At 61.0% G+C, this 12677-nt stretch overlaps 1 protein-coding gene across 6 annotated transcripts in view; it reads left to right on the forward strand.

The window, feature by feature from the left end:
- Nucleotides 1-12506, forward strand: part of LRP1 (LDL receptor related protein 1) — a 76458-nt gene extending 63952 nt beyond the window's left edge. For 5 of the 6 annotated variants that reach the window (XM_085040912.1, XM_085040915.1, XM_085040914.1 and 2 more), the window contains 24 exons: nucleotides 425-547; nucleotides 974-1099; nucleotides 1876-1992; nucleotides 3636-3742; nucleotides 3883-4015; nucleotides 4274-4393; nucleotides 4796-4918; nucleotides 5154-5297; nucleotides 5375-5509; nucleotides 5698-5817; nucleotides 6174-6445; nucleotides 6537-6715; nucleotides 6954-7060; nucleotides 7257-7373; nucleotides 7456-7632; nucleotides 7991-8131; nucleotides 8214-8387; nucleotides 8465-8626; nucleotides 9245-9419; nucleotides 9706-9810; nucleotides 9998-10062; nucleotides 10265-10352; nucleotides 10457-10601; nucleotides 11395-12506. In XM_085040912.1, the coding sequence (XP_084897038.1) occupies nucleotides 425-547; nucleotides 974-1099; nucleotides 1876-1992; nucleotides 3636-3742; nucleotides 3883-4015; nucleotides 4274-4393; nucleotides 4796-4918; nucleotides 5154-5297; nucleotides 5375-5509; nucleotides 5698-5817; nucleotides 6174-6445; nucleotides 6537-6715; nucleotides 6954-7060; nucleotides 7257-7373; nucleotides 7456-7632; nucleotides 7991-8131; nucleotides 8214-8387; nucleotides 8465-8626; nucleotides 9245-9419; nucleotides 9706-9810; nucleotides 9998-10062; nucleotides 10265-10352; nucleotides 10457-10601; nucleotides 11395-11532 (3293 nt within the window). In that variant the 3' untranslated portion in view covers nucleotides 11533-12506. Of the gene's footprint in view, nucleotides 1-424; nucleotides 548-973; nucleotides 1100-1875; nucleotides 1993-3635; nucleotides 3743-3882; nucleotides 4016-4273; nucleotides 4394-4795; nucleotides 4919-5153; nucleotides 5298-5374; nucleotides 5510-5697; nucleotides 5818-6173; nucleotides 6446-6536; nucleotides 6716-6953; nucleotides 7061-7256; nucleotides 7374-7455; nucleotides 7633-7990; nucleotides 8132-8213; nucleotides 8388-8464; nucleotides 8627-9244; nucleotides 9420-9705; nucleotides 9811-9997; nucleotides 10063-10264; nucleotides 10353-10456; nucleotides 10602-11394 lie in introns of those variants that run through there. The other variant, XR_014846322.1, reaches the window with a different exon arrangement.
- Nucleotides 12507-12677: the final 171 nt, after the last annotated feature.

Genomic DNA, 12677 nt, shown 5'->3' on the forward strand with positions numbered 1-12677 from the left:
GGGGGTTTGGGGTGTCAGACAGGAGTGAATGCAGGCCTGACTGAGGGGCTCAGGTCCCTATTTTGGGGTGTTTGGCTCCCCGAGGGCTTTCCTCTGCTCTCTGTCACCCCCAACCCCAACAGATGCTGCTGTTTCCTAGTGGAAGTGAAATCCTTAAATCCCTTTAAGTGGGTTTGGGCTCAGCCTGTTGCCCAGCTGAGGGATCTGGTGGCTTCTGCCCTATCCCACCATAGCTGGGAGTCTTCTGGGGCCATCAGTGGCTCTGCTCCACCCCCGTCCCGAGCACACCAGACCCTTGTGATTCCTGCAAGGAATTCCTGCAGCATCCACACACCACCCCACGGCTGGATTTTGGGGGAAGGGGTGGCTGGCAGCCCCCTGCCTGCCCTGCTGACCCTCCTGACAGCCCTTCTCCCTCCTGCAGCGGAGGTGACCTGTGCCCCCAACCAGTTCCAGTGTGCCATCACCAAGCGCTGCATCCCCCGAGTGTGGGTGTGTGACCGTGACAACGACTGCGTGGATGGCTCTGATGAACCTGCCAACTGCAGTAAGGGGCCTGCAAGGGGAGGGACGTCTGGTCACCTGTAAAATGGGGCCTCAGTGCCACCGGTCACCCCTGGGTGCCAGCAGGGTGGCAGCTCGCTGCTCGGTCCCTCCCTGGTCCCTCCTCATTCCCTGCTCAATTCCTGCTCAATTCCTGCTCAGTCCTACCTCATTGCCTGCTCAGTTCTACCTCAGTCCCTCCTCATTCCCTACTCAGTCCTACCTCATTCCCTCCTCATTCCCTACTCAGTCCCCACAGGCAGTGGGTGGTGGTGTTGGTGGCTCTGCCTGGATCTATCCTGCTGGGATCCTGGCTTCTCCCTGGAGAACTTCCTGGAATGCAGGGGGATCCAGGGGAATCCATCAGCCCTGCAGAGAACCACACAGTGCTGATCCCTGCCCTGTATCTGTGTCTCTTTGTCCCCTCCAGCCCAAATGACCTGTGGTGTGGACGAGTTCCGGTGCAAGGACTCAGGCCGGTGCATCCCGGCGCGCTGGAAGTGTGATGGGGAGGACGACTGTGGGGATGGATCTGATGAGCCCAAGGAGGAATGCGGTGAGCAGCGGCTTCAGGGACGAGCCAGCGTCACCTTGTGTCCCCATTCCCCAAGGGACAGGCTGGCCTGGCGCTGGCTGTCACCTCTGAGGTGTCCCAGGAGTTGCAGCTGCTCCTTTTCCGAGTGGAATGGGCTGGGTCAGAGGGAGGTGCAGGGCAGTGCTGACCCTTGTCCTTGTCCCTGTCATGTCCCTCTGTTTGTTCAGGGTAGTGGTGACACTGGTCCCTGTCCCTGTCATGTCCTTCCCCTTATTCAGGGCAGTGGTGACACCTGTCCCTGTCTCATCTGTCCCCTCATTCAGTGCACTACTGGCGCCAGCCCTGTCCCTTCTGTACTGTCACGTGGGGCAGTGCTGACCCCTGTCCCTGTCTTGTCCCTCCCCTTGTTTTGGGCAGTGCTGACCCCTGTCCCTGCCCTGTCCCTCCACTCATGCAGCACAGTGCTCACACCTGTCCCTGTCCTTGTCCTGTATTTCCCCTCACTCAGGACAGTGCTGACCCCTGTCCCTGTCCCATCCCTTCCCATCATGCAGGGTGGTGCTCACACCTGTTCCTGTCCTGTCCCTGTCCCTCCCCTCATTTGTGGCATTGCTGACCCCTGTCCCTGTTCCATCCATGCCCTCATACAGAGCAGTGCTGGCACCTGTCCCTGTCCTGTCCTGTCCCTGTCCCTCCCCTCATTCAGGGCAGTGCTAACTGCTGTCCCTGCCCCATGCTGGCCCTCCCTTCATTCGGGGCAATGCTGACCCTGTCCCTGTCCCCTGCTGTCCCTCCAGACGAGCGCACCTGTGAGCCGTACCAGTTCCGCTGCAAGAACAACCGCTGTGTGCCAGGCCGCTGGCAGTGTGACTATGACAATGACTGTGGGGACAACTCGGACGAGGAGAGCTGCAGTACGTGCCACCCCCGAGCCTTTGCTGTCCCCAGAGTGGAGCTGTGGAGAGGGGAGAGGTTTGAGCCTCCCAGCCCCTCTGCTGCTGTCAGTGGTTGCAGAGATAGGGGGAGTGTCAGGCTGGTGGCTGGGAGAGCCACCGTGTCCCCTGGCCAGGACACCCCTGGAGAGCCTGGCCCTGCAGAGGGGTGGCTGTGCCAAGGAGACACCCCAAGGGTGACGGGTGACAGGGGGGGTGACCCAACACCCTCCTCGTGACAGCGTGGGGTCCCAACGTGGCCATAGTCACCCATAGTCACACCTCATCCTGCTTTGCCACCAAGCATCACCCCATGTGTCACCCCCTGCGTGGCACCTGGGATGGCGGTGGGGACACAGAGAGCTGGCAGGAGGGTCCTGGGTCACAATCCCAGGTGCGTGGGGAGGTGGCTGATCCCCAGAGCTGGGCAGAGAGTCCAGTGCTGCCCCTTCATGAGTCACTTGTGTGCCACCACCTGCCCTGCTGAGCGGCCAAGGAACACAAGTGTCCTCAGGGACAAGACCATTCCCAGGGTGCCCTGTGGCTCTGTCCCTCCAGAGGGGTTCAGGCTGCCTGTGGGGTGGCACCAGGGTCTGCTGCCAGACCCTCTCCCACCCCACAGCACCCAGAACGTTCCAGGCTGCCCATGGGATGGCACCAGGGTCTGCTGCCAGACCCTCTCCTACCCCACAGTGCCCACTGGGTCCTTATGTCTCTTTGCAGCTCTTTAGGGCACAGCTTTTGTTTTCTTTTCTGTTGATTTCCCGTCGTGTTTTTGAGTTTGTGCCATTTCACTTCATCTTATGTTTTTCTCCATTTTCACACTGTCGTTATGGGGCGCTCAGAGGTAGGTTGCTGCCAAAATCTTTTAATTCCATGTACAGTCTCTCTAAAATCAATGAAGACAATAATTTCTAGGTGAGGGCAGAGGGGTCGGGAGCAGACAATCCAGGTGGATTTACTGAGCATCAGCACCAGCATCTCCCTCCACGGAGCCACAGCCTCTGCAGGGCCTGTGCATGGCTTGGACTTGGCTCCAAAACCCATCCCCACCGTGACTCTCCCTGCTCCAGCTGGACACCCCATGTCCCCTTCTTCCCCTGCTGTCCTGTGCTGTGACCTGAGGGTCCCTGTGCCCCAACACCCCTGGGCTGTGGGGAGGGGAAGGGTCCCAAGAGCCATCCTGGGTGGGTGGCTGTGCCACGTGCCATCCTTCTGGATTTGGCACTGGCTGTGCCATGTGAGGGGTGTCTGTCCCCATGCCCTGTGAGGGGGGACAGGGATGAGGCTCTGCCAGGGCACTGCTGCAGTTCCTCCAGCCCAGGGGGCAGCTGGGGTGGGCAGTAAGTGGGGCTGAGTGAGTGACGTGGGGACAGCCAGGCTGGGTGACCACAGTGCCCCCAAAACCCCCTCAGGGAGCTGGGAGCCCTGGACTGGGGTGGGAAGGGGCTGGGAGGTGGCACCAGCAGTGCTCCTCACAGCTCCCCAGCTCTGCCTGCACCCCCCTGTCCCCAGTGCCACCAGCCGTGTGTCTGTGCCAGCCTGTGCCCCCCAGCTGTTGGCCAGGGCCACCGCCTGCCCTTGTTGTCCCCACGCTCAGGGGACATGCTGTTCTCTGTCCCCAGCACCTCGGCCCTGCTCAGAGAGCGAATTCTCGTGTGCCAACGGCCGCTGCATCGCGGGCAGGTGGAAGTGTGATGGAGATCACGACTGTGCTGATGGCTCTGATGAGGTATGGCAAAGGAGCAGGACAGGGACAAATCCCCCCCTCTGTCCCTGCTGGTGGCCCTGGGGCTCAGAGCAGCGATAGGACAGGGAGCTGCCACGGCCACCCTGTCCCTGCTGAGTGTGTCCCTTGCCTGTCCCCTGCAGAAAGACTGCACTCCCCGCTGCGAGTTCGACCAGTTCCAGTGCAAGAATGGGCACTGCATCCCCATGCGCTGGCGCTGCGACGCCGACGCCGACTGCATGGATGGCACCGATGAGGAGAACTGTGGCACCGGGGGTAATGGCAGAGCTGTGTGTCCCCTCAGGGCTGGTTGTGTCACGCCCTCCCTCCCCTCGTGTCACCTGTGTCCCCACTGAGGGTGGGAGTGTGTGTGTCCACCCCTCTCTGCCCCACCCTTGAGCATTCCCAGACACAAATCTGAGCTCTGGAAACACCCCAGCCCTGGAAACCTCCTGGGTATTGGATTTGTGGCCCCAGGCTGGGGTTTTGGCACCGCCAGCACGAGCTGACGTGTCCCCTCCCACGCTGTCACAGTTCGCACGTGTCCCCTGGACGAGTTCCAGTGCAACAACACCTTGTGCAAACCCCTGGCCTGGAAGTGTGACGGGGAGGACGATTGTGGGGACAACTCGGATGAGAATCCTGAGGAGTGCTGTGAGTGACACCGCAGTGCCTCTGCCCCGAGCCCTCCAGGATGGGGACAGTCCTGGGGCTCAGGCACCGCTGTGGGGACCGGAGGGTCTGGGGAGACCTCTGGGGGTGGCCAGTGGGGCAGCGGGGCTGGAGGTGACTCTCTTTGAGGGAAAGGAGTCACAGAGGGGCTGGCAGTGGGGAGGGGGCTGGGGGGTCTGGGCTGGGCAAGGAGAGGGCTCACAGCAGCCGGGCGACTGTCTTTGCTTCAGTCTCTTTGCTTCAGCCTCCGGAGGCCGCTTGCCCTCGTGGGACAGCCCTCCCCACAGAGCGGGCAGAGGCCGAGCAGCGGCTCGTGACAAGTGTGACAGCCTGGCTACGGCGTCTCCTTTCACCGTCACCGTTTGTTTCTGTTTGCTGGTGCAGTGAAATTCCAGTGTCCCCCCAACAGACCGTTCCGCTGCAAGAACGACCGGGTATGTCTGTGGATCGGTCGACAGTGCGACGGGATTGACAACTGTGGAGATAACACGGATGAGAAGGACTGTGGTGAGTGGGGACAGCCCTGTGGCCGGGGTGGCATGTCACCAGGTCACCATGGTCATCGGGATGGTCCGACCAGAGCCCAGGGTTCAGCCCAGGTTTTGGGGTTGGGTTTGCGCAGTCTTTCCTCCCAAAATCAGGGTGTGGCTGCAGGGTTCTCAGTCCCTGCCTGTCCCCAGAGGGTGCCATGGGGATGGGTGGCTGGGACATTGGGGTCACAGCTGCTGCCCCTCACCCGCAGAGTCACCCACAGCCAAACCCAAGAGCTGCAGCCAGGACAAGAACGAGTTCCTGTGTGGGAACAAGAAGTGCATCAGCGCCAACCTCCGCTGCAACTTCTTTGATGACTGTGGAGATGGCTCCGATGAGGAATCCTGCTCCCATGGTGGGTGGGGAGCCGGGGGCAGGGTGGGTGCTGGGGAACTTGCTGTGACACTCGTGTGACGGCGCGTCCCACCGCAGAGCACAAGTCATACGACTGCATGACCAACACCACCATGTGTGGGGATGAGGCCCACTGTGTTCAGTCCCAGTCCACCTCGTACTGCACTTGCCGCAGAGGCTTCCAGAAGGTGCCGGACAAGAATTTCTGCCAAGGTACTTCCCACTGCTGCTGGAGAGGGTTTGGGATGGGGCTGTTGGGTTTGGCATTGGTTTTTGCCAGTGGGATGAGATTTCACAGCTGGTGTGGGGCTGGGGCAGCAGGAATGGTGTCCTTGGGGCAGAGTTGGGGTCCATTGGGGCATCCTCTGGGTCTCCCCCTGATTCCACCTCCCTCTACCCAGACATCAACGAGTGCCTGCGGTTTGGGACTTGCTCCCAGCTCTGCAACAACACCAAGGGCTCCTACGTCTGCAGCTGCGCCAAGAACTTCATGAAGACAGACCACATGTGCAAGGCGGAAGGTCAGGAGAGAACAGGGACCCACACGGGTTCTGTGTGTGCCCAGGACACCTCATGTGCCCCCTGGAGCTCCAGTGGGAATGCTTTGCTCTTCCCTCCAACCCCCTGCAGCTCTGCCCACCCTTCTGGCACCACCAGTGCCGTCAGGCTGTCTGTCCCAGGCAGACTGGGACAGCGAGTAGGACCCAAGGCGATGACAAGCTCCCTGTTCTGTCCCACTGGGGAGCTGAGCTGAGCCCCCACTCCCAGCTGACCCCCTGTTCCCAGTTGAACCCCCACTCCTGGCTGAGCCCCTGTTCCCAGCTGAACCCCATTCCCAATCCAGCCCATTCCAACTTCTCCTCCTCCTCCTCTGCAGGCTCCGAGCACCAGATCCTCTACATCGCGGACGACAACAAGATCCGGAGCATGTATCCCTTCAACCCCAACTCAGCCTACGAGCCAGCTTTCCAGGGTGATGAGAACGTGCGCATTGACGCCATGGACATCTACGTCAAGGGCAACAAGATCTACTGGACCAACTGGCACACGGGCAGGATTTCCTACCGGGAGCTGCCAGCCTCCTCTTCGGCTTCTACAGCCTCAAACCGCAACCGGCGGCAGATCGACGGCGGCGTCACCCACCTGAACGTGAGAGAGCTCTGCCAGGGCGTGGTGGGAGCAAAGAGGATGGGATGATGGTGTTCTCCTCCCTCACTGGTCCCCACTCTGCCTCACACAGATCTCAGGGCTGAAGATGCCACGGGGAATCGCCATCGATTGGGTGGCTGGGAATATCTACTGGACGGACTCGGGGCGGGACGTCATTGAGGTGGCACAGATGAAGGGCGAGAACCGCAAGACGCTGATTTCAGGGATGATTGATGAGCCCCATGCCATCGTGGTTGACCCACTGCGAGGGTGAGAGACTTGAGCCTTCATCCCATCCCTCTGCCCAGCCCTCACCCTGCTCCCCTCTGCATAAGCCCACCTGTGGTGGCAGCTCCTTGTGTCCCAATGTCACTCTCCGTGTCTGCTTGAGTTGTCCCAGAGTTACCTGGTGACTTCATGATGCCATGGGGACAATGTGGAATTTCTCCTCCGACTGGCCATTGGGCTGTCCTGTTCCCCTGGGAATGAGCTGCCTGTGTCCTTACAGAACCATGTACTGGTCAGACTGGGGCAATCACCCCAAGATCGAGACGGCCGCCATGGATGGGACACTGCGGGAGACCCTGGTGCAGGACAACATCCAGTGGCCAACAGGTGAGAGGGACAGGTGACAGGAGGAGCACGAGGGGGCAAAAGCCATAATGGACATGTGCAACCATTTGTGTTGGGGAGGGTTGTTCTGAGGGCTCAGAGCCCCATGGCAGAGGGGTGTAGGGATGGTGGTGGGGCTGCTCTGTAGGTCAGTTGGTCAGGAGGACTGGGGGGCTCACTGGGGATTGTGTCCCCTCAGGCCTGGCCGTGGACTACCACAATGAGAGGCTGTACTGGGCCGACGCCAAGCTCTCTGTCATCGGCAGCATCCGGCTGAACGGCACCGACCCCGTCGTGGCCATCGACAACAAGAAGGGTAAGGGGTGCCCCTTGGGGGTCCCCAGCCTCAGACCCACCCCAAATCCCTGCCTCCACATGTCCCCTCCTGGCTTCCCCAGGGCTGAGCCACCCGTTCAGCATCGACATCTTCGAGGACTACATCTACGGTGTCACCTACATCAATAACCGCATCTTCAAGATCCATAAATTTGGGCACAAGGCTGTCACCAACCTGACGTCCGGCCTCAACCACGCCACCGACGTTGTGCTCTACCACCAGTACAAGCAGCCGGAGGGTGGGTGTGGGGCTGGGACCCCCACCCTGCTCCTGGGGTGGTGGAGGGAGGTGCCAGGGCTTGGTAGCTGATGTGAGGTGACAGAGGGTGAGGGGAGCATTGGCAGAGCTTGGGAAGAGGGGATTCAGCCCCTCAGCTCCCTGCCCAAAGTGGCGTGTCTGGGTGGGAAGAGCAGGGACTTTGTGGGGTGGGTTGGGGCAGTGGTGAATGGTCAGCTGATGACCCCAGGGCATGGGAGGGACAGCACAGAACCGTAGAGGCTTGTCTGGAGAAAGAAGGGCTGTGGGTCACCATGCTGTCACCACCCTGCCATCCTCTCCCCACTGTCCTCACCACCCTGTCCCGTTCCCTCCCGCAGTGACCAACCCTTGTGACCGCAAGAAGTGCGAGTGGCTCTGCCTGCTGAGCCCCAGTGGCCCCGTGTGCACCTGCCCCAACGGCAAACGGCTGGACAACGGCACCTGCGTGGTCATCCCCTCACCCACTGTGTCCCCCGTCGGTAGGTGACACCGGAGGAGAGGATGAGGATGATGTCAGGGCCTACCAGTGTGGTCCTGCTCACCTCCATCCCTCTCTCGCAGTGCCCACCACCGACACGTGTGACCTGGTGTGCCTGAACGGTGGCAGTTGCTTCCTCAACGCCCGCAAGCAAGCCAAGTGCCGCTGCCAGCCACGCTACAATGGGGACAAGTGCCAGATTGACCAGTGCTGGGACTACTGCCAGAACGGGGGCACCTGTGCTGCCTCGCCCTCAGGTGAGCCAGGGGGTCATGGGCAGTTCTGGATGGACAGACGGACAGGTGGGCATGGAGCTAACGGGTTTTACTCCTAGGAATGCCGACCTGCCGCTGCCCCACCGGCTTCACGGGGCCTCGGTGCAACCAGCAGGTGTGCACGGACTACTGCCAGCACAACGGCAGCTGCACCGTCAACCAGGGCAACCAGCCCACCTGCCGCTGCTTGCCCACCTTCATCGGGGACCGCTGCCAGTACCGTGAGTGCCACGGGGTGGGGACAGCTGTGGGGGTATTGGGAGGGTGGGTGTCCTTCACCTGGGGATGTTTGGGGACAACAATGGGGGATCAGGAGGATGGGTGTCACTCTCCTGGGGATGTCTGGGCACAGCAGTGGGGGATTGGAAGGATGGGTGTCACTCACCTGGGGGTGTTTGGGGACAGCAACGGGGGATCAGGAAGATGGTATCACTCTCCTGAGGATGTTTGCGGACAGTAATGGGATTGGGAGAATGCATGATCCTCACCTGGGGATGTTGGGGGACAACAGGGCATCAGGAGGATGGGTGTCACTCACCTAGGGATGCATGTTGACCACTGGGAACAGTGCTAGAGATCCCCAAGGTCCTCCCAGGTCCCCCTCTTTTGAGGGATGCTGTGTGAGAATCCCTGGGGACAGCATCAGGCGGTTGGGCTCCCAGGTCCCACTCTTTTGGAGGTACATGAGGACCTCTGGGAACAGCACTTGTGGGATTGGATTCCCAGGTCTCCCTCTTGCGGGATGCTGTGTGGGGAGTGTGGCTCTCCACGGGGGTCCAGCAGCCCCCTGGAGGGGCAAATGGGGAGCTGCCCACCTTGACTCCCCTCATCCCCCACAGGGCAGTGCTTCGACTATTGTGAAAACGATGGCGTGTGCCAGATGACAGCCAGCGGTGCCAAGCAGTGCCGCTGCCCCCCTCAATTCGAGGGCACCCAGTGCCAGGAGAACAAATGCTCTCGCTGCCAGGAGGGCAAGTGCAGCATCAACAAGCAGAGCGGGGAGGTTTCCTGCATGTAGGTGCTGGGGATGTCAACCTGGAGGGAGGAAAAGGGGTGGTGGGCACGGGTGGATCAGCCACGGGTAGGTTGGCAATTCAGGGTAGAAAAACCTGGTGGTGCTGGGAGGAGGAGACGGAGGTGTCAAGGTGTCTTCCCAAACCCATCCTGGTGTCCCAGCCATGGGTGCAGTGCAGCCATGAGCTGTGCCGGTGGGATGAGCCAACAGCCGAATCCTGGGGTGCTGTGGGGAGCACAGAACATCCAGGGGGTACCCATGGGGCTGATCCTCTGTGCCCCACAGCTGCCCTGATGGGAAGATAGCACCGAGCTGCCTGACCTGTGACAACTACTGCCTGCACGGTGGCACCTGCTCCATCAGTGACAAGACACAGCTTCCCGAGTGCCTGTAAGAGAGGGGGACGATGGGGGGCGTGGAGGGGGGGACAGACAGGCTGTTTGTCCCGAGAAACATCACTGACACACCCCGATTTGTGTGCCCCCGCCCCACCCTGACCCCAGCTCTGTGCCCACCTTTCCCTCCCTCCCTGCATGGCCCTGCCCCGCTAATCCCGGTGCTCTCCCTGCGCTCCCAGGTGTCCCGCGGGGATGACAGGCATGCGCTGCGAGGATTTCGTCGTGGGCGAGCAGCAGAGCAGCAGTAAGTGGGGGGGCAGTGTGACCCCTCTGCCCTGCTGTCCTTGGTGGTGATTCGGTGCCCCTCTGTGGCTCCTGAACCCCGTTTTGGGGTGGAGAGGGGACAGAACCAGCCCAGGCTGCTGGATCCCGGGGTGGGGACATGTGAGAACTGCCATGTGAGAACTGCCACGGGTTCTGACTGTTCCCGTGCCTTCCTCCCGCAGGAACAGCCTCCATCGTCATCCCCATCCTGCTGCTCCTCATCCTCCTCACCGTGGTGGCTTTTGTGTGGTACAAGTGGAGAATTAAAGGGTGAGTCCGGCGGGATAGGTGGGACGGGAGATGTCCCTTCTGGGTGTGAAAGCCTCGAGGGTGGGGGTGTCACTCTCACTGACCCTCTGCCTCGCCCACCCCAGTGCCAAGGGCTTCCAGCACCAGCGGATGACAAACGGTGCCATGAACGTGGAGATCGGGAATCCCACCTACAAGATGTACGAGGGGGAGCCTGACGACGACGTTGGAGAGCTGCTGGACGCTGACTTTGCCCTGGACCCTGACAAGGTGAGGGGCTGTCGGCTGTGTGGGGTCCTGCCCAAATTGTGGGGTGTGTGGGAAACCCGTGCTGGGGTGGGGGGCTCACGGCTGTGGCTCTCAGAGTCCTGGGGGGGCTCTGAGGGGCTCAAAAGATTTTGGGGATCACGGGGCTCAGAGGGTCTCAAAGCCTTCAGGGTTGGGGGTCTCCGAGAGGTTGCAAAGGCTTTGAGGGATCACAAAGCTTTGGGGCTGGGTGGGCTCCGAGGGTTTGCAAATGTTTTGGGACTAGGGGAACTCCGAGGGGTGACAAAGGCTTTGTGGCTGGGGGGGACTCTGAAGGGTCACAAAGGCTTTGGGGCTGGAGATGCTCTGAGTGATCCCAAAGGCTTTGGGGCTGGAGAAAGGGGGTTACTCCAAGGGGCTTCAAAGGCTTCAGTTCTTCGGGTCTCTGAGGGGTCACAAAAGCTTTGGGGCTGGACAAGGAGGGTACTCCAAAGGGCCTCAAAGGCTTCAGGGCTTGGAGGTGTCTGAGGGATTGCAAAGGCTTTGGGGCTGGGGGGCTCTGAAGGTTCACAAAGGCTTTGGGGCTGGGGATGCTCTGTGTGATCCCAAAAGCTTTGGGGCTGAGGGCCTCTGAGGGATCTCAAAGGCTTTGGGGCTGAAGGCTGCAGGCAGGACCAGCAGGGCTGTCCCAGGAGGAGGTCACAGCTGATGGGGACTCTCACCAAGTCACCCCAGGGCAGGGAACACCCCCGGGGACAGCAGTTCTGGGCAGGGGGGATATCCATGCCCCGTCCGACCTGCTCCCCCCTCTCTGCAGCCCACCAACTTCACCAACCCGGTTTATGCCACGCTCTACATGGGAGCCCACAACAGCCGCAACTCCCTGGCCAGCACGGACGAGAAGAGGGAGCTGCTGGCGCGGGGGGACGACGACCTGGCAGACCCCCTGGCATAGGGGGATGGGGGCGAGGGGCTGCGGGGCTGCCGTGCCCGGGCCTGGCACAGCCCCCGCCGCAGGGGCGGGCGGGGGGCCGGGGGGGCCACGAGCCGCTGTATAAATGTACAAATGAAGGATTATTACTTTTCTATGTGAGCAGTATTATTACCTGTATATTCCCCGGTCCCAGGCCTCGGCGTCTTCATTGCCAGACCCGGCTTTGGTTTATTTTAAATCTCTTTACATTGGGCCCCCCCTCCCTTGCCCTCCCTCCCCTTTTCCCCCCCTCCAGCCCCCAGGACAGGCCGGCGTGTCGTGGTTTCGGGGTGAACACATCGGGGCTGACGGGAGATTTGGGGTCACTGCTCCGGGGGGCACAGGTCGGGGGGAGGCAGAGCGGGGGCCACATGCTCCCAACCCCCCAACTCCTCTCCAGGGACCCCATTTCCCTCCCCACCTCAATCTGCTGCTCCCCAGGTTCCCCCTTCTCCTGCAGCTGCAATCCACCCCCCCATTCCCATCCCTCTCTCCCCTGTTTCCCCCCCATTCTCCTCCTCCCTCCCTGCCTTTTCCCACTCCCATTTTCCCCCTCCGTCCCAAACTTTCCCCCCGAATCCCTCCCTCTCTCTCCCTCCCTTTCCTCCGTTCTCTGCCCGACTGTTACAGGGGCCAGGATGAAGCCCCCAGCCCCACTGTGGTGCGGGGGGCTCCCCAGCCCCTCAGCCCCCCGCTCCGGCCTCTCACCTACCCCTCGCCCGCTCTCCGACATGCACATTTTTTAACAGGAAAAAGAAGAAAAAGAAAAAAAATCCCACAAAAAACCCCTGGAAATGACCTAGCTTTTATAGTAGAAATAAATAAACGCATGTGGGGGGGGCGGGGGGGGAACCCCATCCTTTTATTGGGGGGAAAATGTTTTAATAATTTTTGCTGGATTACTTTACAACTAAACAAAACAGATATTGTTATAAATAAAATTTTTAAAAACTGAAGCGCAGGCTGCTGGTTGGAGGGGGCGGTGGGTGGAGGGGGGTGGGCAGCTTTGGGGGCACCCTGGCCACCAAGGGTCACAGCTGTGATGTCCTCAAAGCCCAGAGGTGGCCCCGGGGAGTGAGAAGGGGGGGTCGGGGTGTGGCGAGGAGGGGGCTCAGGGGGGTGACAGG

This window comes from Lichenostomus cassidix, chromosome 29, assembly GCF_008360975.1.
Source record: "Lichenostomus cassidix isolate B80296 chromosome 29, HeHo_3.0, whole genome shotgun sequence".
In the NCBI taxonomy this organism is placed as follows: Eukaryota; Metazoa; Chordata; class Aves; order Passeriformes; family Meliphagidae; genus Lichenostomus; species Lichenostomus cassidix.